At 37.8% G+C, this 25,767-nt stretch overlaps 1 protein-coding gene across 21 annotated transcripts in view; it reads left to right on the forward strand.

Moving 5' to 3' along the window:
• Window positions 1-25,767, forward strand: part of CLASP2 (cytoplasmic linker associated protein 2) — a 149,148-nt gene that overhangs the window by 9,600 nt on the left and 113,781 nt on the right. For all 21 annotated transcript variants that reach the window (XM_050891757.1, XM_050891768.1, XM_050891764.1 and 18 more), the window contains exons 2-6: window positions 3,137-3,215; window positions 15,663-15,766; window positions 19,317-19,408; window positions 19,748-19,823; window positions 21,325-21,422. In XM_050891757.1, the coding sequence (XP_050747714.1) occupies window positions 3,137-3,215; window positions 15,663-15,766; window positions 19,317-19,408; window positions 19,748-19,823; window positions 21,325-21,422 (449 nt within the window). The remainder of the gene's footprint in view (window positions 1-3,136; window positions 3,216-15,662; window positions 15,767-19,316; window positions 19,409-19,747; window positions 19,824-21,324; window positions 21,423-25,767) is intronic.

Consider the following 25,767-nt stretch of genomic DNA (forward strand, 5'->3'; position numbering starts at 1 on the left):
TTTCCTAGCAAAGACTTAGATGCCTAGAAGTTGCCCACAGAAGAGCAGTGGCAGTGCTGGAAAGAGTATGTAGAAGGAGAGCTGGAAAAGGAACAAGCTGCAGAGCAAGAAATAGGCTCAATTCCTAATCACTGGCTCAATTCATAGTAGCATTTTGGTTGGAACATCTTGATTTCACTAGAGAGTCTGGTCCTTTCCGGAACAGATAAAATGTGTCTCAGTTGGGTTGGCAATTTTGTTGCGATCTGAGAAGTCAAGGATGATTCTGAACACTGGCTTGTTAAAGAGTAGCTCAACAACTAACCAACTCCAGTTCAAATAAGCCTAAATTTCTTTTCCACTGTGAACCTCAAAAGCAGTGTTTAAATGCATCAAACAATAATGAGCTGATGAATCAGTCTCAACATACAAAAGCTCTTTCTAGGCAGCAGGCAAAAGGCTTGATGAATGCAGAGTAAGAAACAGATCCAATGATTTTAATCCCAGAAGAAATATATCCCTCATTGAAGCTGGTGGGGAAAGAGCCATGATGCTGGTGAGAGGTTTTTCCGTTGATAGTGGAGAGCCATGTGGTCCCATACAGTGTCTGAGAGCTTGGAACCTTTTTGTTGCAGATCAGTTCTGCCTCGACTTGTGATTTTTTTTAATTTTTTTTTTTTGAATGCTGCTCATGTGACCCCATATCAATTGTTAAGGACTCCTTCCAAAGGGCTGCTTGGATACCGCACAGATTATACCTACCAGGAGATGCTGAAACTCAGAACATTGTGGATCAAAGCAGAGAAATGTTAAGACCTATTTACAAAAACAGTAAGAGCTCGTTTATTTGGTATACTCTGTAGTGGTATGCTTCAGCTGACTTGTTTTGAAATGTGGAATGAGAGCCAATTTTGTAGCTAGAGCAGTTTCCCATTACTTCCAGCCTCAGGTCACATCATACTTTCTCACTCTGCAGATATCATGACATTTCATACCTGTTATCTTTTCAAAGTTGCAGACCACAGAGGACTTTGTATGAGCTAAAGAATAACCATCATGTTGTAGGTAGAGGATTGCTCCTTTAAGACCATAGTAACCTGTTCCTTTTCCTCTTATCTGTAAAGGTTCTTGTTTAGTAGCTGTTAGAGACGAGAATTTCATAGCAGTGTTCGTTACTTATGCATTTCTTAAAGCCAGGGTTAGTCCCATATCTTACCCTGTTCTTTCAGGCATCACTTTTTAGATGCAGATTTTGTCTCGAGTCTCATATAGTTTGACAATCTGGAAAAGAACATTAAAGGAAAGAGCTTTTGGGAAGCCTTGACATTACCGTAAAAGCTGACTTAAATTGTTTGTCTAAGTAAGTTATCAATTATAGTATTCTGTTTTCTCATTACAAGACGTAGATGCAGTCACTTGTTGGCAATATATTAATTTAAGCCAATGATGCCATCCAATTATATTTGCTGTTCTCTGTTTTAGTATGTAATAAAATTGTGTGAATTTCCAAGTAAGTTGTACTAACTTGGAACTAAGTTTTGTACCTCCTGTTTAAACGGAGATCTATTGTACTAATACTGTATTTATTAAAATCTGCTTAATTATGCAGTTGCTTCAGATCTAGATTTTATGGGGACCTTATTTGTCTAGGTTCCTGTGGAAACAAGGCTCACGTGATCCTGTGTGTGTGGGCCGTGTGTATTCACATTCATCTCCGGTCAAATTTTTTTGGCCTGTTGTCTAGTGTGTACAATTGTGACAGATAAGGATCTTAAAGAAACAGAGTTGTCCAAGAAAATGTGGTTCCAAGTTTTATGAAAATAAATAGCTAATAGAGGGGAGTAATTCTGCTCGTGTCTTTGTGGGGAAAAATTTGCAGTGTGTGTCTTACTAGAAAATAAAGAGGAGGAGAAACTGTTATGAATGCCCAAGCTTCAGGAGGTCCTTCCTTTGGCATGTGCACCTTCATGGGCAGCAAATTGAGTTAACTACAAGATGTGAAAATGCAGGTTCTAGTGCTCATAATGAACTATTATAGGAAGTTAAGAATGAAGTCTTGGAACAGTGTGCAGGATAGTTAAGGGGGAAAAAAAAATCAGTTTATCATTTCTGATCGTGTTTTTGTTTCTATATTAGCAGATATTGTCCTCTCATCTAGTTTCTGTTCATAGATGGGAACTTCCTCACAATCCCAGTAGTATTTTGAACTTCCTTTTGTTTTCTGATGGTTTGGTTTTTTTTTTTTTTTTTAACAAGAGCAAATGAAGAGAAATAAAACTTCCCTGGCCTAACAAGCAGGTGGACAAATGGTGTGGGTCTGAACCGCTATGGAAGACAGTATTAGCTTCTCTCAGTTGTTTTCTTTTGGGAGTTTGGAAAACGATGTAGTGACCTTAGTGGATGAGCTAAGTAGCCAGATTGAAGTAAGCTCTTAGCATCTGGGAAACTGTTTAAACCATGTTTTTTTCCAGTCTGTATTAGTAGTTATGTTTGGGGGCTTAATTAGTTTTGCATTTTAAGTTGTTTGCTTTTTCTAAGCCTGGTAACTGTACATACCCCCCCGCCCCCCCCTTTTTTTTGTTGTTGCTGTTTTTGTTAAGGCATTCTGGTTTGTTTCTTTCAGCAGCTCAGAAACCTGGTAAAGGAAGTAAGGCCTAAAGCCTTACTAGTACCTGTTTCAAAGGAATTTTGATTTTCAGTTAATAGTAAGTTAGACTTCTAGAGTCATCTTTTAAAGAAAATGAGGGACAGAACTGCAGTCCTAACAGGTGATCTACAGAGGGGAAAAAAAAAAAAGAGCTTCTTCCAGCTCCTTAGTCCTCATAATTATTAATTTGAATTTTAATAATTTGTAGTTGAAAATACTAAAACATTGGATTTCTAATATTTTCTTTCAGTTTTAAGACAAGTACTGAAAAATCTGAACTGCTCTGGTATATGTAAATTTACTTGTTCCATTCCAAACATATTCTGATAACTTTGTCTTAATGAAAGCTTTGAAGGAATTATCAGCTCTCTAATTGGAACTTTAATTTATCTTTAGGTTAAGATACAGTCTTTCAGCATGCTTGCATATATATGTCTAATTTCTTTAAAATATATTCTAAAGAATTCTTTAGTGATCTGTTTTGTATATCTAATGCTTTTGTTTTAACAGGTAGCATTACTGGGATTAGATGTTTTAGGTGCCTTTGTTGACAGACTATCAGGACGCTTTAAATCCTATATAGGAACCGGTAAGTGAAATATAACTTTCTTCTTCTTAAGACCAAAAAGTAAAAGACACTTCCCCCCCCCCCCCCCAGCAGCTGAAGTGGAACATGTTGAAAGCTTTCTGAGCTAATTATAATATATTGGTAGGCATCTTATTGCTGTTGTTGGAATTTAAATAATTTTATATTAACTTGTAAATATTCATTTGTCATGCAATCACTGATTTCTAGGTGGTGGTTGGAACTTGTTAAAAGTTTCCAGGAATATCTTTTCAGTAATTAGTTTCATGCTATATAGTTGCTTACCACTCCCATGCTATCTACTTGCTTACCACTCCCCAAGAGAGTCATCTAAAAATTACATTGGAACATAAATGTTACCTTTAACTTGTGTTAAAGATTGAAGGTTTTATTTGCAGATCACTTTAATGAGAGCCTTATGTCTGCTGAAGCCTGTGGTCTCACTGGACTATATGGTCCACCTCCTGTTAGATAACTGGACTGTAGTTTTTAGTAGTGTAAACTTTTTATGGGATGAAAACAAGTACTAACTGTTATTCTTGTGTGAAATGTTTACTCGAATGAATTTCAAATTAATGGATCTACGTGTGCCTAAGTATGAAACAGTTGTTCTGGGAGGTACAAGCAAACTATGCTGCTCAGCTCATTTTGCTGCTGTCCTTGAAAAGAGATAGTGATACTAGGGCATTAACACTGGTGTTGTATCACTGGCTATTTTTATCAGAAGTTTCTAGCTAATGTCCTTTTTCAAAATTTGTGTGAATTATCTTGCATCTTGTTCCTACATCCCTAGCTCTCTCAAATTGTCTATCAAAATGTTAAGCTTCCTCTTCTTTATGTGTCTACTTTTGTATTTAAGAGTTAAGAAATCAGCAAAATTTGAAAGTTTAGTAGTACAAAGTATAGTTTATGACGAGTTACTAACTAAATTAATTGGAAGCATGTTTCAGGATGCTGTAGAACTACTGCAGTAGAGTGCTACAGAATTAAATCTGTTTTGTTGCAGAGAGTTTTTCTTTGGCTGGTTAGTTTTGTATTGGAGCAGTGTAAGGGAACTGGAGGCGTATTGTGCTATGCAGAATATTGATTTCTGAATAGTCTCCATTTGTAGCTACAAACAGTGCTAGGCTTCAGAGTTTTACTCTGTTTTGATTTATATTTTAGTGATGTGTAGAACTTAAAATTACAGCAACTTTATGAAAGGTTGGAAAGCTTTTTTCATTCCTTCTGGGTTTTTTTAGTGTGAACTATTTGAGAATAATTTGAAAACACTATTTTTTTGTCCCAGTATTTGAGTAGTTTGAGATTATGAGCAAATTAAAGATTTAAATTCCAGTACTCAGTAGCATTTATATTTTAAAAAAAAAAAAAAAAAAAAAAAGAGGAGTACTGGCACTGGGTGACCATCGAACATATGTAACATCAGTAGACATCTGAAGCTGTATATTCCAGAATTACTTTTTAGAAAAGCTGAGTAGTGCCTTCAACTGAAATTGGTCTTCTGAGCATCTCCAGAATCAAGACCTGTAGAGTGCATTATGCTGAATATGCAAGTCACTGTTGTGCATGATCAGCTTTTATATAAGCTTTAACAGACACTGAAATGTTAGTCTCAGTAAAGGCAGAAAACAATCTTTACTTTAGATTACTTTTAGAAAGAGTGATTTATAGTATGAATTCTCTTGAGTTCGTAGCTGTCTCTCCAAGTCTTATAACAAGATTTGGATCATTTTCAGTTTTTGTCAGTGGAACAGTAATACAAAAACTTTATTGTAAATGTCTGGGAGTGTGGATAGTTGGGGGTTTATGAGAGTAATTAAAAGCACACTGGTGAGCAAGAGAACTGCTTCCTTCAACAAAACTTAAAAGTTTCCCAAATCATGTTCTGTTGACTCTGCAGATTTGGCTTCTAACATAATCTGAGAATGACTCCAGTAAGTCAGACCAAAGATTCGTGTCTGACAGTGATCCATTTGCAGACGCCTGAGAAGAAAGGATAGGACAAACACGCAGTGATAACTCCTTCAGTATGACCCCCTAGCTGTCAGCAGTCTTGCAGTTTAGAGCCAGCTGAGACAGATGGTATCTTCAGTGTCTGCTCTGTCACCCTGTTTTCCTACAGCTTTATCTGGTTACTTTTTGAACCCATAGACCTTTGGCTTCTACAGTGTTCTGTAGTAATGCTTCACTATGCAAAACTCCTGTTTTGTACTGGCTGCGTGATAACTTGATCATTGCTAGATCTTGTGTTAGAGAGGTGAGCCATCATTTCTTATCTTCTTGACTGCCAGTCTTCATTTTATGGATCTCTTCTGTGCCTCTCCTTTGCTATCCTTCCTCCCTCCCCGCCCCAGGTAAGAGTCCCGGTCTAATTGTTTCTTGTATACACATGGTTCCACACTTTTTATTGTTCTTGTTTCCCCTTTCAGTGCCTTTCTGTTGTAGTGCTTTTGAGTTGAGAAAGCCATAACAGCACAGATGCAACATATGTTTATAGTGACGTCATTCTGCTTGGTTTTATTATGTCATCTATTACTTCTGTAATTATCGATGATCTATTTCTTTGTTACATCACTGCTTCCTGAAAATTGACCTAATATATTCACGAGACTGTCTACTGTAACAACCTGTTTCCTGTGCAGTGATGGTGGATTTAGAGTCCACTGTCCAGGGTGGTGTCTCTTCCTCCATGCCTTTATCATTATGGTACCTTCCTTCCTATAAGACCCCTCTTGAGAACTATGTGAAAATCCAACTGCACTCTGTTAGCTGAGTTTACCTTTTGCACAGCTGTTCTGCAGAGAGCTCTTACAAGTTTGTGAGGTACCACTTCTTTTTATAAAAGCTACATTGTCTCTTCTATGCCATAGCTGACTTTGTATGTACTAACTCTATAGTGAGTTCTTTACAGATGCCAGAAGAAAGTAAAATCATTGAATCATTTGGGTTGGAAAAGACCTTTAAGATCATTGAGTCCAGCTGTAAACCTAACACTGCCAAGTCCACCACTAAACCATTTCCCTATGTGCCACATCTACACATCTTTTAATGTTCCAATGCTTGTCAACCCTTTTGGTGAAGAAATTTTAACTAATATCCAATCTAAAACTCCCCTGGTGCAAGTTGAGGCCATTTCCTCTTGTCCTATTGCTTGTTACTTGGGAAAAGAGACTGACACCCATCTCACTACAACCTCCTTTCAGGTAGTTGTAGAGAGCGATAAGGTCTCCCCTGAGCCTCCTTTTCTCCAGGCTAAACCACCCCAGTTCCCTCAGCCACTCCTCATAGGACTTGTGCTCTAGACCCTTCACCAGCTTTGTTGCCCTTCTTTGGACACGCTCCAGCACCTCAATGTCTTTCTTGTAGTGAGGGGCCCAAAACTGAACACATTATTCGAGGTGCGGCCTCACGAGTGCTGAGTACAGGGGGACAAAAATCACTTCCCTAGTCCTGCTGGCCACACTGTTTCCGATACAAGCCAGGATGCTATTGGCCGCCTTGGCCACCTGGGCACACTGCTGGCTCATATTCAGCCAGCTGTCGACCAACACCCCCAGGTCCTTTTCCAGCAGGCAGCTTTCCAGCCACTCTTCCCCAAGCCTGTAGCATTGCATGGGGTTGTTGTGACCCAAGTGCAGGGCCTGGGGAACACCACTTGTGACCGGCCGCCAACTGGATTTAACTCCATTCACCGCAACTCTTTCAGCCCGGCCATCCAGCCAGTTTTTAACCTAGCGAAGAGTATGCCCATCCAAGCCATGAGCAGCCAGTTTCTCCAGGAGAATGCTGTGGGAGTACTTTTAGTGCAGGTTTTAGATGTAACCTCTTTGTTACATCTGGAGGATGAAAATTGCTTAGAAGTAGGAAAAAATAAGCTTTTTTCATTCCCCTCTGAAACTTCTACAAAGTTTCCATAGTTATGCATTTGAGAAGAATCAACTATTCTATGCAAACTGCCATTTTAGCATTTTTTTTTTTATCTTGTTTATGTCCAGTTAGGTCATTGTTTGATGTGAACATAGTTAATAAGGTGGTTAATCATGTGTTGCAAATTTGTAGTTCATAAAGGTGATATGAGGAGAAAATAAAGATCATGGTATCAAGCCTGAAAATGTTGGGAAATTTGGAGCAAAATACTTCAACTAAGTAACGAGGTTGTTGCAGCCCCACAGGAAGTCTTAGTAGTATTTTTTTATGGTAGGCATTTACTTTCTTATGTTTTGGTCAAATAAATACGAGTATATTATTTTTCGAAGGCAAGCATAATAGAACTTTTCCAGGCAATTTAATTATTACTTTGAAATATTCAAAATATAGTTAACTTCTCGTTTATTGCAGTAAGTTATTGTAGGTACTTGCATTCTTGCTGAAGATCAGGATTGCACCATAAATATAGCGAAGGAAGATGTATATGTAAAATACCTACCTCCTCTGTCTTCTGCCTTTTTAAAAATACAATAAATCCTATTTTCTAGGTGAAGTTTCACTTTTATAGCTGTATTTTGTCATAAAATACCTGGAACCTTAAATGTATTTTTGTCTTCAAGAGCATTACATTTTGGTGACCCTGAGATGTTTTTATTCATGATTCAGAATTCAGTAAATGATGGAAGTATAATAGTGTATTACTCAACTATAACATGGCAAAACATTTTTTTGTCCCCCTCTGTTTAATTTCCTGTTCAATTATGACGGGGATAGATTTCTTTAAGTGCAGAGAAAAATAACTAATGTGACTGGATATTCACCCCCATAAGCATTACGAGCTTTTTGCTAAGACGTAAAAAACACGAATGCTTTATTATTATTTCCATCTTTACAGCCTACATATATGCCGTAAATTAGATTTGGGCAAAATCAATACAATAGTTGTAGGACAGATGCTTTCCAATATTCTGAAGAGCATGTTAGTGATCTTTGTATTGAAATATAATGCCTGATAAGAGACTTAATTCAGTTTCCTAGGCAACAATCTAATGTTGCAGTAACTTTCTTCCAAGTTGTTACCCTTTTATGATTAAACACATTGCACGCTCTCTGCAGCTGGCCTCAGTGTTCTGGGAACTTGGACACACAAATTTGGAATCTCTTTTTTAGTACTTCCAGTGAAGATGCTTGAAAATACTTTGCAAGCAATAAATATCAGGGTATGTGTTAGTTCATAAGACTATGTGGCTATATTCTGGAAAAAATAAAGCAGATGAAGGAGTGTTTGAGTGTTAGATCTTTCAGTATTTAAAACTACTGCCTGTTCTGTGATTAAAAGAGATTATGTAAGAGTACCTAATTACCCTGTCACAATCTCTTTTCCCAGGTGATGGCATTAATTATTAAAATATTATGTATCAGAAATAAAAGAGAATATTAGAATTATGGGCAATTGTGACTGGATGATAGAGTTTCTGGGAAAAATCTCTAATCATACTTGTAGTTTCGTTTTCTAAAATGAGTGAATGTTATTTTGCCTTCTTGTTATTGTCAAAGGAATGGGAAAAGAAAAAGTATAATAAAGGTATATGGAATCTATTTCAGTTTTAATGTGGTGTTATAACATATTTCTCTGCATATATTGAACTGTCCATTAGTCTATGATATAATTATATTGTCATTCACTTTCACATACAACCTTACAAGATGTTGCAAAATATATTTTAGTTATCTGCAAATTAAAGGAAAGATACTTGACACTTAAAAAAGACCAAATACACGTTATATTTATATATGTACATATGTTTAAGTCTGAATATAGATATACATTTTACACACAAACCCCCCATATGTAGATGTGTGTATATGTGTAACAGCAGTTTCAAATTCTTCTTACTGTAAAAAGAAACCAGTGGGCAAAAATAATTTTGAAAGATAGTTGTAATGCCATATACTAAGATGTGAAACCAATTTGAAGTGTTTAAATTCTTTCCCAGGTGGCTTCTAGAAGTGATGGAAGAACCTTTAAATTAGACTCTTCAGAATAATTTAAATGCTCTTTCAAATTTATTGTCATAATTAAGCATGCAAGTATGTTGCCTGATTTATTTTAAATCAGTTGTAAGGACTTGCAATGTGCATTAATTTTTTGAGTGAATTTGGATTAAAAGCATTTGGTACAAGAATTTGGAAATATTTGTTTGAGTAAGACTGCCTTTAGATAAGCGACACCCAAGTTCTTAATTTTTGCTTTTTCTCCTGCTTAATGATTGAAATTTTTGGATGGAAAAGACTTAAAAGCACAGTTTAATCAAGATGTGACTCTTCAATCAGTGGTTTTAATGATGTATGGAGAAATGCTTTCCTCAACACCATGAAAACCAAGAACTGTTTTAGCATGAACTACCATGGATATATAGCATGTTGAAAAATATTGGATCTTCAGGTTTTAGGGACTGACTGATTTTTATTCTTATTTTTCATTTTTATTAATTTTATTTAGATGTTGAGACTAATGGTACTGTGTGTTGTAGGATTCCAGATTACAAATGCTTGCAGAACACCTAAACATAAAACCTGGAATAATTTAGGTTGGAAGGGACATTCAGGATCATCTGGCCCATGTCTTTGCTTGAAGTATGGCCAACCTCAGATGTTAGAGAAAACTTTGAAATTAAATCAAATAATTCAAGAAATTGAATTGCTCAGATAATGTAAAGCAAGCTTTTCTATTTATGTGAGAGAAGTCTTGTCTCAAAGATACCTTGTTGCATCTAAATGCAAGTCAGGTGTTTCGTCTGATATTGCCTTTTCATTTTATTGCTTCTTGACCTCAGGAAAAGCTGTGCTAGATATGTGTTGTAGGATTTTCTTAAACAATGAAATGCTGACTATTTCAGACTTTTTCGAAAAGGCTTTTAGAGGAGACTCTGGTTTTGGGTTTTTTTTTTTCAGAATAGATATTTTGAGTTGCTTTTATATTTTCAAATCTAACAAAAAGAGGAATTTCCTGCAACATCTCAGAAAATCCTTAAATTTTCTTTGGTTCCCTCTATAGTTAATGATCATAGCTAATGGTCACAGCTGATTTAAGCTGTGACTTTTTTCATCTTGGTGACAGATTCTCTAAAGCTTTAGTAAAAAAAAAAAATGAATAAAAATCTGTACAGCCTTTTAAAGCTTTTTACGTCCTGGATGGCTAGCACTGGAATTTATTAGTAGTAGGAATGAATTTTACCTGAAGTGATTCATAGTTGAGTGATAGGCTGTGATTTAGAGTACCATGTGCTTGCTGTCTGTGGACACTTCACTGTATGACACCTAGAAATGCAGTGCCATTAAATAAGAGTAGAGAAATCCTAGCCTTCCTTGGTTTCTGTTTGGTTCTAATTAATCCTAATTCTGTAAAAACCTAGCCTAGAGCCAAAAAATTTCAGAAGGTGACATGAACATTTGTTCTCTACCTTCTGGTTTTCTTACTGGTCTAATACACCTCTTGAAACTCTTTGGACTTGAAGGCTCTCTTCTCATGTTTCCTGAGACTGAGACCCCGATAGATTCATGGATGTATCATATAAAAAAAAAAAAAAAAAGTGTTTGTTTTTTTTCCCTCCACTACTGGTGATGAAGAGTATATCTCATTAATCCCATTAATGCTTTTCTTAGTTGGCTCCTGGAGAGACCCAAAGAAGCACATTAATGTCTGAGACGGCTTTTGATGAAACTTACTGTGGACTGGACTTTATCTTGAGGAGGGGAGCAGTGAGGCCCTCTCTACAAGCCTGCTAATGATTCTTTGCTTAGAAGTAGCCCTTGGCCATGTGGGTCTGTCAGACCGGCCCTACTGCTGGCCCTGTAGGAGCCTCTGTGGGATTCCTTTCTCTCCTGTGCATCTTACCCAGAAGAACAGAGATTGCTCTAATTGCAGAGGCAGCTGTTTCCCTCCCTCCTTTCTAATGGCAGCTGTTTAATGCTGTTGCCTGAGCTGGCAAGGTTTCTGAGAAAACTAGAAAGATACTGCTGCCTAGGTTACATCTATCCCTGTCCTCAAAGCCTTTTCTTTTAATGTCTAAGACAAGAAGTTAGACTTTTTAGTAACAGAATTTTTGCCAACACTGATGTTGTTTCCTTGGTAAAGATGCTTATTTGCTTAATGCTTTTCTGTAAGTCTTTGCAGTAGAGCAGACATGGACTATCTAAAGTTGGTTCATCAAAATGGGTTGGCGTGAGAGGGCATACATAAAATGGGCACTTAGAGCAGGTATAAGTGGTCAGGAGAGGAGGAATAGAGAGGGAGCTGTGAACAGTAAGACAAACTGAAAAGCTCCATATTTGTGTCATAACAGAAGGAACTCTTGTTAAAGTTTAACAAAAGGAAATTGTTTGTGCTACCTGTGACATTCTTTGCTGCAGGGGGCCATACAGTTAAGCTGCTCAGGATTTTTAAAAATATATTGGGTGCCATTCTAGGCACTGCCTTCTGTGATTTACTTGTTTATAATCTTCAGTCCTGGTAGAGGAAATAAATATTTAATCTCTCAAGGCTGTACTCTGACTCTCCAGGCTGGTTTTGGCCTTAACTCTTGCATCTACTGTCCAACTAGTGGTGATAAAATGATTATGTGAATTTGTATAGATGAAAATTTATTTAGCTTTACTGAGCCAAGAGAAGGAAGACAAACACTGGAAAAGAAACCAATGGGATAATAAGCTCTGTTAGGGATGTAATAGAAAGGAAAAAGACATAAATAGCAGCTCAGATATAAATAGCAGGTCAGTTTGATGTAGATCTGGTAGAATTAATGTGTGCTGTAAAATATTTTTACTAACACTTCTAAGTGTTCTTCAGTAACCAAAACCTGTAAAATCGTGGTGTAACAACGTAGAAATCCGAACGGTAAAAACTCAGGAGTGGCTGGTAGTGATAGGAAACTTTGACAGTATGCTAACATCTGTCGAAAAGGCAAATTGAATGGGATATAGTGCTCCTTGGCTCTGCAAAAAATAACCAGCAACTGCAAAGGGAATCAGTGTCCCCTAAATTTAGTGTAATGTTTCTCTGCATATCAGCAGAAATAAATAAAAGGAAGAAAGTTGTCATATGTTATTAGGTTTTCCAAAATCCCTTTGAAATAGTTAAAGAAACTAGGCAACAGAGGAAGTAAGACAGATAAGGTTAATATAAAACAGTAGGAATGTGTGAATCCATACTGAATGTGAACAAATTACGTACTTCACTGGGTAACTTGTTAGGAGACTACCACTTTGAATACTGCCTTCATGCATGGTCCTACTTCTCCTTCCTCACCTTTCATTTAACTCCAACATCTATTTGAGATTGTTTAGTTTGCAGACTGATGCCAGAAACGACCAAATGCATATATTTGCACTGCAGCATAAAGAAGGACGCTAGTTTGATAATGCTGATGAGAAAGCATATAAAACTTAAAGGAAAAGTATCAGCCAAAATGATTGTTCAGTTGTATTTGGAATGAAGTTGGGGGCGGGGGGGAAGCATTGTTCTTAGCAATGTATTTTGTGGTCATCCGTTCTTTGGGATGTAGTAGTGCTTTAATCTTCTAAAGCAGAGACTTGATTTTTGCTAAAGGGTGCCCTTGTATTCCAAGTATGACTTCAGCTGTTCCTGGTAGGGATGGAAACCTGCCTAAAGCCGGCCAAGGTAAAAATCTTTTTGTAAAATCTTAGTGCACAGACACCCAGTAGATACTTCCTAAGGTGCCAAAACCTCCACAGGCTGTTCCTGTTGGCTCAGTTGCAACATACCTCTTAGCTTGTGCTTTTGATTGACATGTGTGTATCATCTTGAATGTCTGAGTATGTCTTCAGTTCACATTGTAAGCAGACAAATACTAGTACAAGCGGTGATATGGGCTGTGAGGGGGGAACAGTGGTTGGGGTAGTGAGTAGGCAAAGCTGCTGCTTTCTAGTGACAGCACTGGCTTATCGTGATGTAGAGCAAAAGCCTGTGTTGTACTGTCATCTCTGACGCCCAGCTGTAATTGCTGCTTTGGGCTTAGGTGAGGTTTCTTATGAGAACTCAAAGTTTCTTGTGCACTGTGATTTCGGCTGGGCAGGACTAGAGAGGAGCAAGGGGAGGCCAGGAGGCTTGGAGTAGGGAAAAGAGAAGGGTGATCAGCACAACAGGATGCTGGGATGGACCTGAGTGTCTCAAATGTTGTCAGAATTTTTAGGTAGGGAGATGTGTTTCCCACTCTTTCATAGAAAGGACAACTAACACAATTCAGCTATTTTTCACTATAGCTGTTCCTAGATGTGTCTAACATTTGGAGAAAAAGTGATGAAGGCATTAGGAATTCAAATTGAAATATGTTTGGTGGAGATCTTCTGGTTGAGCGTTCTGAAACTTCATCAATGGGCAACCAACTTCAAATAATTTCCTATTGGAGCTTATTCTGACAGAAAAGATGAACTACCAAACTGAAAACCAGCTGGTGGTTGCCAGCATTCAACAGCCTAATTTAATTTGTCTTATGCAGCCAGAATATATCATGCCTTATATGGGGTCCTACAGAAACTTGACATTTAGGGGGAAAAAAGTCAAGCCTGCAGATATTTGGGCCCTTTAACAGCTCCCACAGCAGTTTGTCCCTCTGTCAGAGCTCCGCGAGTGACAAAGGCTGGCGTGTTCAGTAGCTATGTGCACTGAAATCTGCAGGCTGTGTCACAGCTTAGTTTAACTCGGTGACCTCATCTCTGTTCAGCGGCTTCCAGTAGCTGTTCTCTGTGCTTGCCTTAGTGATTTGAGCGGAGCCCTGGTATCTGCAGCTCCGTCAACTGACTCAGTGTGCTAATTAGTCACAAAGGAGCCGTGTTCCCGCAGGACTAGCACTCGCTGTGTTTCCCTCTGCTGGAACAGCTTCTCAGTGGCTGTGTTTGTTTCCCTCTCTGTAAAGCTAGAGTTGCCTTCAGCTGCCCAAGTCAGATTAATGTAGTAGACCTCACCAGTAACGTATGGTACGGGTAAAAGGTCAGTTTAGAAGTGCTGAAAATAGTCATAAAAAGTACAGTTGGGAAGAAAGATGTAATCAGTAAGTATATGAGTGATTGGAAGTTTACGGGAGGGGTCAGCTGTGTACTCCCAGAAATCACTTCTTGAGTTCTGGATGTTTCTTCTGTGCTTACAAAATGGAAAAAAGACCAAAACCAAACCACCAAACAAAACAAAAACACCCCTCAAAAAACCAAACCAAAACAAAAAACCAACACCCCACACCAACAAAACAACAACAACAAACCCAAACCGAAAAACCTGAAACGCTTATCTTCAAACTGTAAAATGAAAGTACCTGTAATAATTTATTCAGAGGAGAAAGGGAAGAGAAGATAGATGAAAAACGCAAAAACTTGACAATGGTAGCTAAAGATGGGCTGGGTGGGTATTGTGGTCTGTGTTGAATAAGTTCCACCTAGGTTACGTGACAGATACTTGCAGCTCTTAGAAAACTGTGGATCAGATCAGAAACAAAAGCTAATGCAGAAGGTTGAGCTGTTGACAGGTAAATGTTACCGTTAGCATGTGACACTGCTTTTTCTAGGTGGTGTTTTGCATGCTTATACTAACTTTAAAAGCACTGTCCCACGGGAGATGACACCTCCGCCAATTCCATGTTAGTTGTACTTCCTGAGGGAAGGTGGCGCATTCAGTGTCGTCACCCCTCGTTTTGAAGAACTGGTACCGAAAGGACTGGCGGTAAGAATCTCACAAAGCATGTGTGTAGGCCCCAGATGGAGGACTGGGAACCAGTATAGCAGGATGTCTTGTACAATGCTGATCTAAGTGTTCGTTCAGATAACTTTCCTAAAAATTGTAACATTAATTTATCAGATGTAGTTATAAACTTCTCTCTGGATAAGCAAGCAAAAAGAATTGGCAAGTCCTTTCATTTTGAGTGAGTTCTGATTTTTAGGATGTGAAATCATCAGCTATCATGCAATTTTAGTTAAATATTATTTGAGGACACTTGTTTTAAAATAGTAACTTTTACCGATACTTTTACTGAAGTAAGGCCGAGTTCCCAGAAGATACACTGTGTGAACAGGATTTAAAACTTTTAAAATTTTTGTAATTAAACAGCAAAATCCCACTGATTTTAAAATAGTCCTTTTTTCCTATCCCAATTCTTTCCTACTCACCAGGCCTAGCATTATTTTTCAGAAAAGCCAGACATTCAGAAGCTACTGGCATACTTTTTGACGATTAAATTGAAGTCATTCATACAGTTTTTAAGATGGGAATCAATCTTTCTTTTTAGCCTGTTGGAAGATACTATTTTCTTCAATTTCAGTCCAATGCATTTGTTGTTAGTCTTGTAACATACTCAGAAATACATTTGAGACTTTAAAATATTTTGACGAATTTAAAATCAGCTTTTATTTTTGAATGAGATGTATCTTAAATCTGTTTCAGGAAATATCCTTAAGTATTAGAAAATCTTCATTAGGTGTTTAATCTTTTTTCTTTTTTTTTTCCCTCTCCTGTAGTTCTCCTGCCTTTGATAGATCGTATGGGAGATGCCAAAGACCAAGTTCGAGAGCAAGCACAGAATCTTATATTGAAATTGATGGACGAAGCAGCACCACCCATGGTATGATTACTTAATGTAGATTCAGATGTAGGCCTCCAGTGAGCTTATGACTTATGCATGAGCTTGACTTTGAATATGTCACAATGTTATGGCGACTGTTAATGGTGTAAATGTTAAAGATATTCTTAATGGATTGACACTGATGCATTGTTCAGCTAAAGACAAAAATCTGGCACAGTGCAATTCTGCAGTTTTTGTGTATCGTAGCTTAATTCTGAGTAGATATTTTCATGTCATGTGGCAGGACTTTGTTAATTAAAGCATGTTGGAAGCATCCTCCTGGGTTGGAGTTTGCATAACAAGAATAAATAAGTTTATTTAGCTCCGAATTTATTTTAAAATTAGCTTTGTACTTGAACATGTAGGAGTAGTCCTGCAGTTGAGATGATGCATTCTAACTTAGAAAATCTGGCTTTCTAGATGTATGACAAACATGCTGTGTGAACCTTGGACAAACGGAGGTGGGGATAAATTGACCTCTGACTTCTTGTCTTAGGTTGAAGTTTAAGTTAAGCAAACCTTTTTACAGTTCTTAGCATTATGTGGTTTCCAAATGCTAAATCTTGTATTTCTACTCTGTGAGTCTGAAAAACGTAGGATTGTTCAACAGGATTATATTGTTTGAGTATTGATGTTATTTGGAACTCTGGGGACCCTGGTTGTCAGTAGGAACTTATTATTTGAGTTTTTAATTTCTGAAGAAAATCTGTTTCTGAGTCTTAAGTGCAGAAGTTAATAGGGAACGTCTTACTTTTTGTGAACGAAAATTAGGTTCTTTAGCGTGCTAATTCCTGGTTTTGTTTATTCATAGATACAGGTTTGAATGTTTGTGCGCAGGGAATAAGATTTTGCAGACTTGATCTGCAGGGAGAAAATTGTTCTCAATTGCTTTGTTTGCCTGATAGGAAAAACAGGTAGCATGTTAGGCAACTATAGAAACATATTTGTCTCCCTTCCAATATGAGGCATTTCCTCACATCATTTGGTCACAGATCTGACTGGGATTTAAGCATCAAAGTCTAGTAGTGTCATCCACAAAGACATGCCTTTACCTTTTCACGAGATCTAGTTTTGATTGTATTAATTGAGAAAGAGACATGGCAGCATTTTTTCATGCCTAAGTGCAAGTAGTTAATGAGTGACATGTTCCTGTGCCCAAGATGCTCCCAAGTACCTGACATGCAGACCTGAAAGTACAACTACCTCTACAGTAATAGCATTTGGATAAGTGCACAGCAGAGCATCTTGGAGACACCTTCATTTGAACAATTGCTGATAAAGAATGTGGTGATGATTGCTCCATGGTAGGCCCTCATCGTGAAAGAGTTTCAGATTACTGGTCCATCTTTCAGTTTCTGAAGAGTTGTTACACTCTACGCTGAGGTGATGGAAGGAAGCTTCCATCCCCTTTGAAGCTTACTCACAGTGTCAGAAATAAGACAAGGTTCATGGGGTCCAAGGCACAGCATGTGTAAGTAAGAGAAGGTATGGCTCTTCTGGTAACTCCCCTAAAGCGGGAGAAACCTGGCTTCAGTTGTCTGCTCTCAGGACAGCTTATGATTCATTAAAAAATTGGATGAAAAGCATCAATCATCCTCACAGCAGGGACCAAAACAGGGAAGTCTTTTCTGTGCCTCCAACACTGAAAAACAGAGTTCTAGGCTTCCTTTGCTGCAGAGCAACATCCCTTTGGAAGAGCTGAGTGGAATAATTTTGGGGGGATAAATCCTGTAAGTTTCTTTCCAATCAACTCATCTTGTCTGTTCTAGTGTGTTGTTGAATATTTAATTTGTCCTGTTGTCAATTCCCTTTTCTTGTTTCAGATGTGTTTGGGTTTTTTGTTTGTTTGGGTTGGGTTTTTTTTATGAGCAAGAACTAGATGTAGCTGGTTGTGGGTAGGAAAGCATAAGAATAAGAATATAGGTGGTTTAAATGCATGAATGGGACAAAGGGAGGTTGACGCCAACTGTTGCTAGCAAGTTGTGAGAGTTGAAATTTCTAAGCAGCCATTTGAATTTTCTGTTTAGAAGAATTCAGTTCTTAAAGTAGGGTTAATTTAGTGAAAGACTAAATTTCTTTTCAGTCTGCTTTGTTTGTTTCAGTACTGTACAGTTCCCTCTCTACCTGTATTTTTGTACACCTAGCAAGGCGACTTCCTTTTTCCCATGTTTGTCCAGGACAGTGGGTTAATTGGAAGGATGTTTTCTTCTGTAAAATCCTGTTCTTTGTTGTTAAGCTGTGCAGTTTTGGCAAGCCATATCCTGCTTGTCTAAGGTTTGTTTTCTCTAAACGTAATGAAGTATAAAACAAACAAACAAGAAACCACAGATGGGACAAAATGATCAAGCAAGGCTCTAATTGGAAAATTTTACATCTGCTATGAAGTGTGCTACATCATTAATAAAGAGGAAGCAGTATTCCTTGCTCTGACGCTGTCTTTGTTGATCAGTAGCTGTTTGTGAGTGGTTTTTGGTTTTGTTTGGGGTTTTGGGGTTTTTTTTTTGGAAAGCCGAATACGGTTGCAATAATTTGTATCTAATACATTTTAGCAGATTTGCATGGAATCGTCATACGCTGCGTTTGCACCACCTCGGGGAGGGGGGTGGGGGGGGTGGGGGGGGGGAGGGTAGGAATGAGGGTGGTGCCCAGGCTGCAAAATGTGCTATTGCCCGTGTGCAGCCATCGCTAGGCAACGCTCCCCGCGGATGCTCGCCGGCTGGCGGAGGCTGTAATGGCAGCGCTGCAGCTGGGGGAGTTGCAGTTTGAGTCGGTGCATCTGCTCCGCGATACCACTGAGAATCCCCAGTCTCGTAAGCTTCACGTTTACGCTTTTTACGCCGTAACGCACAGCTAGGGAACGACAAGGAGATGGAGGGGTAAAAAGATAAAACTTGGGGAGGGAGAGACTGAAGGCAGGCGCTGAAAAACGAGCGCGCCAGAAGGTAAATGAGGGCTTAGTGAGCCAGAGAATCGTACTACAGGAAGCGGCACCAGCACAAAAGGAGAAACGAAAGCAGAACAAAAATGGAAGCAAAGGAATTAGAATGAATGGGCAAGAAATAATCGAAAAAATGAAGAAATAAATTTAAAGCAAAAGTAGGGGAGAAGTGGACAGCAGGAGTATGGATAAGGACGAGCTAAAATGGATGAGAGGAAATGTCATCAGGGAAACAGAATATGAAGCAAAAAGAATATAGCAACTTCTGCTTGAGTCAGTAGTTTGTGATGTTAGTGTTTGTTTTGTGTGTGTTAACTAACAATTCTGTATGTTTTTAAGAGCTGTTTCTCAAACAATAAAAATACTCAGCTAGGTTTCTGAAGGATGTTTTTTAGAAATTGTTTTTTGCATAGGAATAATCTGTGTTGTGTTCCATACTGTGCATTTTATAACTTAATTTTATCTGAGAAGTACCTTTACTTTTCCAGTGGACCTGTCTTCTGGTTTATTTTTTTGTTTTTGCAACTGTTATGAATGTAATTATAAAATATGGCTAGAATTACATTGTATTGTGCTTCTGGTAATCAAAGACAATTATTTCTGTTTTTATAGTACATTTGGGAACGCCTTGCTGTTGGTTTTAAACACAAGAATTACCGATCCCGAGAAGGAGTGTGTTTGTGTCTTATTGCTACGTTAAACATGTAAGCTTTTTGTTTCTATGGAGACGTAACAGTTCTATCCTTCTTCTGAATGTCATTTTTCTCTGAACCTAATACTTTAGGAAGTCTGATTCAATTAAATTAATAAATGGGAAAAATCAAACAACTTAACTTGTGAGCTTTCTGAAAGAAAGACTAAAGGTATAGCATTTTTGTCTTATTTAAAAGTAGACAAAGGACTAGTAAGAAAGAGACGGAGCTTGATTGATGTAAGTTTGTATTTTATCAATACTAAGCTAAAAGTTCACTTCTGCATGAAGTATTTTCTGTTTTTCTGTAAAAAAATACATTTAACTTATTTTTTAATTTTTTTTTTTTTAGTTATGGTGCACAACCATTAATCCTCAGCAAGTTGGTACCACATCTGTGTACCGCGTTTGGTGACTCGAATAGTCAGGTAAGGATTTCATTACTTACCGGTGCTTCAACAACTATACTTTGACAGAGGAATGAAAGCAAAATAAATGTAGGCATTTAAGAAAAGCCGATAGGCTTGCTTGTGTACAACAGATCATTATTTTCTACCATGAGAAACAATAAACCCATTTTCTTCTGAATCAGTCCATCCATTGGAAGATGAAAGTAGAGTTGCAAAGGCAGCAGCGTTGCGATATACTGACCCCTTTAGCTTTGTCTTCAGAGGTTGAAAATAGTCACTGCTGAAAATAGTTGTTTCTTATAGAACATGTTGAAAGAGAAGAAAAAAGAAATATTGACAGGAAGAATTGCCTCCAGAAGGAGCCCCTACATGAGACCTGTAATAGTCTGCCAAATTTGCTAAAGATAACATTATCATGTGTAATAATTTCCTAAATGGAACCCAAATGACATTTGAACATGTGCAAGGACTGTAGTTAAAATCAGTTAATTAAGCAAAAACATCTGCGGTGAAAATGAAGATGTAGTTCATAACGGTGACATATGAACTTCAGAAAACCTTCAAATGGAAATGGATAAGATCTCTCTTGATTTATCTGAAGTTGTGTCTGAGAGAAAAGACTAAGAATACAGTAAGGAAGAAGGTAGCATTGGTAGGAGATGGGCAAATAAACAGGATAGGTCTTTGTGCTTATTTTCTGGGTGCAGCAAAGTCCTTGTCTCCTCTGTATAGTGTAGCATTGTTCTAGTCTAGAGAAAATCTGTTAATTTGTCTTGTTTGTTGATCATTACTAAAGATGTTGTTCATATCTTGATAGAGCAATTGTGGGTTTAGTTCGAACTGTTACAAAGAACAATGCTAAAGTCATTCCAGTAATGCTTTATAGAGAATAATGGCATTTACTAACATGCATTTTTGGCAGTTTTCATTATGATGACTATGTTTTAAAATTTTTAAAGAGGCACTCTGTCTCCTTGCTTTAACTGTTCTTTCCCCTTCCCCTATCTTGTCTTACTCCCTTTCTTGTGCTTACGTGATGCCACGTAATTCCTGTTGAAGAAAGTAAACAAAATGCTGATCGCTTTGGCCCACTCTTGTGGGCAGTCAGGTCCTTAGTTTTCCAGAAGGGCCTCGCTGCATGTAGAAACAGATGAAAGCAAGATGAAGTGTCAAGACTGAGTTCAGGGACTAACTTTTGAAAGTATTCCCTACTGTGGCAGAGGCCTAAATAAAGCACATTTTTTCCACAAATATTATTCTTATGTCAATCCCAGAAATTCCCTCTAGAGCTGTGATTTCTAGGATTTTTCATTTACCATCTGGAGATGCTCTAACTTGGAACAAATACCATCTTGAAATAACAGTTGTATTTCCTTTCCCTTCCATCCTCACAGTTTCAACTGTTCTGTGAAATGAGTTGGCATGGAGGTCGATAGAAACTGGAAGCTTAGTGGGTTGTTAGCAAATGTTGTTTTGATTTCTGTAACCCTGAAATTAACAATTTAAACTGTGTTCACAGGTGAGAGATGCTGCCATACTAGCCATTGTAGAGGTTTATAGACATGTGGGAGAGAAAGTACGAATAGATCTTACGAAGAGAGGAATTCCTCCTGGAAGGTGAGTTAGCTGTTTTGATTTTGTAATCCTGAGCTGTTCTGTGTTACTGTTTTTTATCAGAACTTTAAACTCACTAAAAACTTTGGTTTAAAATTATTACAATTTTTATTTTATTTCCTAGTTAGTTTTGCTTCCATGGTGAGGTTACTAGTGTTCCTGACTTTCTTTTGCTGTTGTCTTTTCTGCTTGGAAGAGGCATACAGATGAATGATGAAAAGCAGCCTTACATTCACCGGTTAAAATCCCCTGACTTTAAAAGAAGCTGAGAGCTGGACAGTAGTAGAAAAATATTTCAAAATTAAGCAAATATATACTGAGTGCAGTGGGGAAATAATGAGAAAATACTTGAATATATACATCTTATTCCTTATTCTAGAGTTGCTCTTTAGCCTCAGTGTAGAAGAGTCTCAACTGAAGCATTTAAATCAATACTTTTCATGTATTGTGCATGTGTGAGAGAGAACAAGTGTGTGTGTATGTGTGTGAGTGTGCAATGAAAGTATGGCAAATCAAAAAGCTACTACTTTCTTGAAGATAGTTACAACGGAAAAATTGTCCTTCCTTGCTTCTTGCTAATTACATCAGACCAATCCTTTCCACCCTAGATGTTTGCTTATGGGCTACAGTTAGATGAGAGAGAGGTGCTTTTCAAAATAACTACTTCCCAATTCTGAAGTTGCAATTCTGGGGTTCAATGAGAAAGAAGTATTCAGAAGGAGTGTTCACTGGTCTAACTGTTACACATGCCATCACAGGACACTGGATGTTTCTTGCCAAAAGGTGCAAGGAAGTTTTGAAAATGTGTACTTCATTGGTCCTTTCTCTTTCTGAAAAGCAATTCCGATCTTTAAAGGCTGGTCTGTGTTGTGTGTAGATTAGTTTATATGAAATAAAAGTAGCCATTGTTTTGTTGCTACCTTGGTAAGGATTTGTTTAATTAAGACAGCTAGACAGAGCTTGAAATTGTACTTAGTGGCAAAGACTATTTATACAATAAAATCTTTCAAATTCCTTATTAAAACAATTTACACTTTTTAAAATGTGTTAACCCCTTATCAATTAACATACAACTTTACTCTGAGTCTTCATCTCGCTTCTTGATTTTGATAAAGCTGAATATATCTACTACATGGTGTCAGAGAGAATATCGGAATGGATACTGTGCCTCATCAGACCCTTCTAAAAAACTGTTAGCCCTAGTTTTTAATGATGATCTATAGGGTATCAAAATATCATAGGAGAATGGTGTTGAATTTATTGTTTCACATTCCAGGCAGAGTTCGGCCTGTTTGCACAAAAGGTTACCCTGCCTATGGGAATGGGAAGTTGTACACATTCTCTTCTATTTAATGGCTGTCACAATTTTAGACTATTAAGAGATTATATGGTTACCACAGAAGTTTAAGCCGTATTATTACTACCATTCCAAAAATTGAGTTTTGTAGCAGATAATTGGAACATACGGGAGAAGATCCTTCTTGCATTAAGATAGGGTCTTGGACATCTTTTGGAACAGAGAATAAGAGCAAAAGAGTGCAGATGACAACAGGCTTTGTTTTTACTATGAATGCTGGGTCTGACCATAAGTTTAGGTTCAGCACGCATCCTGTTCACATTTCCATGTGATACAAACTGAGTAAATCTTGGGATCCAAACAGGATTAAACACCATAGGAGCTTTGTATCCTCGGGGCAATCAACAGCTTCTAATTTAGTTGCAGTAGGTGCCAAATTGTTATTTCTGCTGTCTGAATCAGTTGAATACAAAATTCCCCCTGATCTGAAAGCAAGCATAGTTGTACCCTTTGTATTTACATAAAGAAGCAAGGCTCTACTTGGTGCATGTTAAAGGGGTTGTTGCCACTGAATCTCAACACTTTTGCACCTGACAGTCAAGGCTAGTGTAAAATAATACATGAGCTGAGTCTCGGTGCTGTGTCCTCCGCAGTAGTTTTCAGGTTGGGATGAAGGGAGGAGTTACGATTTACTTCAGTTGAGCATGAGGCTACTAGTCTCTGTCCCATCCATCACTGACAGAAAGCAGAGTTCCTGTAGTCTCTTCTTACTCCTTCACACAAGTAACAAGGCGGTTGACAAAGCTCAGGAAAGACAGATTAGCTCTATGGTAGCTCAGACTGTTGTTCCTTCAGAGGCAGACCTAATTTAAGATGTTTCTTCCCCAGTCCCTGTCAGAAGTTTTCCCTTCGCTTAGATGCATTAAAATTTTCATGTGGTTACGCAGGAGCTATGATCTGTGGAAAAAAAACCTTCGATGTAGAGTATCATCTTATCATTGTTCTGAGGGGAATCTGTGTTCATATTTGTGTCTCTAGGTAGGTTTTAAGGGTTTTAAGTATTACGGATAATCTGTAGTTCAGACACGGCTGCTTTCAGTTGTTGAGTTCAGCCTTAAAGAACTGCACTGCAGCTCCTTCACTGTATGACAGTGCATTAAAAATTGTGTGTAAAGATACATATTAGCAGAAAACCCTATTACTTCAGTATTTGGTGCACACGTGATTTAATAGAATGTAGGCTTGTTTAGTTTACATAACAAATTACACATTAGAGATCTGTGTGTTGCTGCTTGAATGCACTCTGCCCTAAAGCACTGAAATAAGAGCTCATGTCTGCTGAAAGGAAGGCAGGAAAGTTAATCAGGCATTGTTTTCAGAAATTGTTCAACTTCCTTAAATATGCAAATGGTATATACATGTTGTGTCTATATAAAGCCAAATGTAGTTAGTCATTTAATAATAGTAGGTTTAAAAGGTTTTGTAATCTGCACCTGGTAGGTTTGCCTTTGTGGAAAATACTGGATTTTCTAGAGAAGGTTATTGGACCTGTTGGAGTCTAGGTAGTCAATAAAGAAGATGGGATCTTACTTTACTCTTTCAACTCTACTTGCTAATACTGTACTTTTCTTCAGTGCATTTTTATTCTTTACAGAGATTAATTTGTGAGTTTGTTTATATATAAAATCAGTGAGTTCCTCTTTTTGTTATTTTTCAACTTAGAAATCTCAGAATAATATCGTGCTTTTTGCCTGAAGCACATTCCTTTTTCTGAAAAATCAGTATCAAGTCAGTGGCTGGAAAGTTGGATGTTGTTTTCCCTTTTGTTAAAGTTGCTGCCAAAGAGGTTTGACAGTCTTTGGTATCGGGCCTGTAAGTATTAGTGTTAATACATTTGTGAATACTGGAAGTTGATGTTATATTTCTTGTTCTGTGAGCCAAGAATAGTGAACCGCTTTTGTTCTATATGGGCCAAATTGAATTTGTTACAGTATGGAATCTGTGTGGCTGATCTTCCCTGAATGGAAATAGTATATGTGGCTCTGGATAGCAGTTGCTTAGTCTGAGTGTTAAAAGCTTTTTAAGATCTTTCAGGAAGTCATCTGACAACTTTTCCCACTGTTACTTGAGAAACATAAATGTATAAAACCAGTTATTTGTTTAGTTCTTATGTCTAGGGCCACAACTTCATATCCCGAAATGTTAAAGCATTTTGCAGTATGCATTTCTGAATACCACATTTTATGTGGTATGCACATTCTACTTATCTGTCTAGTTCGTGTTGTAGATGAGGTCCATCTGTGTGTCCAGATGTGGATACATGTCTGTGCAAGATTTTTTTTTTTTTTTTTTTTTTGCAAGGGGGAAGTAAGGGGAAATAAGTGCAAGGTTTCATATGGGCCATTTCCTGCTTTACACTCACTTTGGACATGAACAGACTAGTTACCACCCTTTCTTTTTCTTTTTCCTCCTGTTATTGACAGGGGAGTGGTGCTTTTTGCCTCTTCATCACAAGGTCCAAACTTTCAGGTATCCCCCTCTGCCTGACATGCAAATAGTTGAACTCCATCAAGCATGGTCACAAATAATGGCTTTTCAGTCTAGAAGTGTAGTGCACGTTCTTTGCTAGCATCTACGTTTCCATGTGCATGCATGTCAGCTCAAGCTGTGTCTTAGAAGGGTATGTATTCCTCTCATTGAACATAACCACCATAATATGTTAATCCTGTGATAAGAGACCTGTCACCTGCCGTAGGAGAGGGTTTAGTAGGTTGCCAGGAGCCCCCATTTAAAGTGCTACAACCTCATACATTCATTCATTCACTGAGACAGCAACAGTCATCCAGCCCATGCAGAAGTGGCCTTCTGTCCTGAACATGTGTTTTTCATCAATGGGGATTTTTCCTTCCATATGTGAAGTTGCAGAAGACCTGTCTGTGCCTTTTTGGAGAAAGAAGATAATATTTCTATTCACTGGTGACATAGTATTTCTATTGACTGATTACTTCACTGATTGATTATGCATGTCATATCCAGGCTTGGGCTTGCAGA

Source organism: Gymnogyps californianus, chromosome 2 (genome assembly GCF_018139145.2).
Source record: "Gymnogyps californianus isolate 813 chromosome 2, ASM1813914v2, whole genome shotgun sequence".
Classification (NCBI taxonomy): domain Eukaryota; kingdom Metazoa; phylum Chordata; class Aves; order Accipitriformes; family Cathartidae; genus Gymnogyps; species Gymnogyps californianus.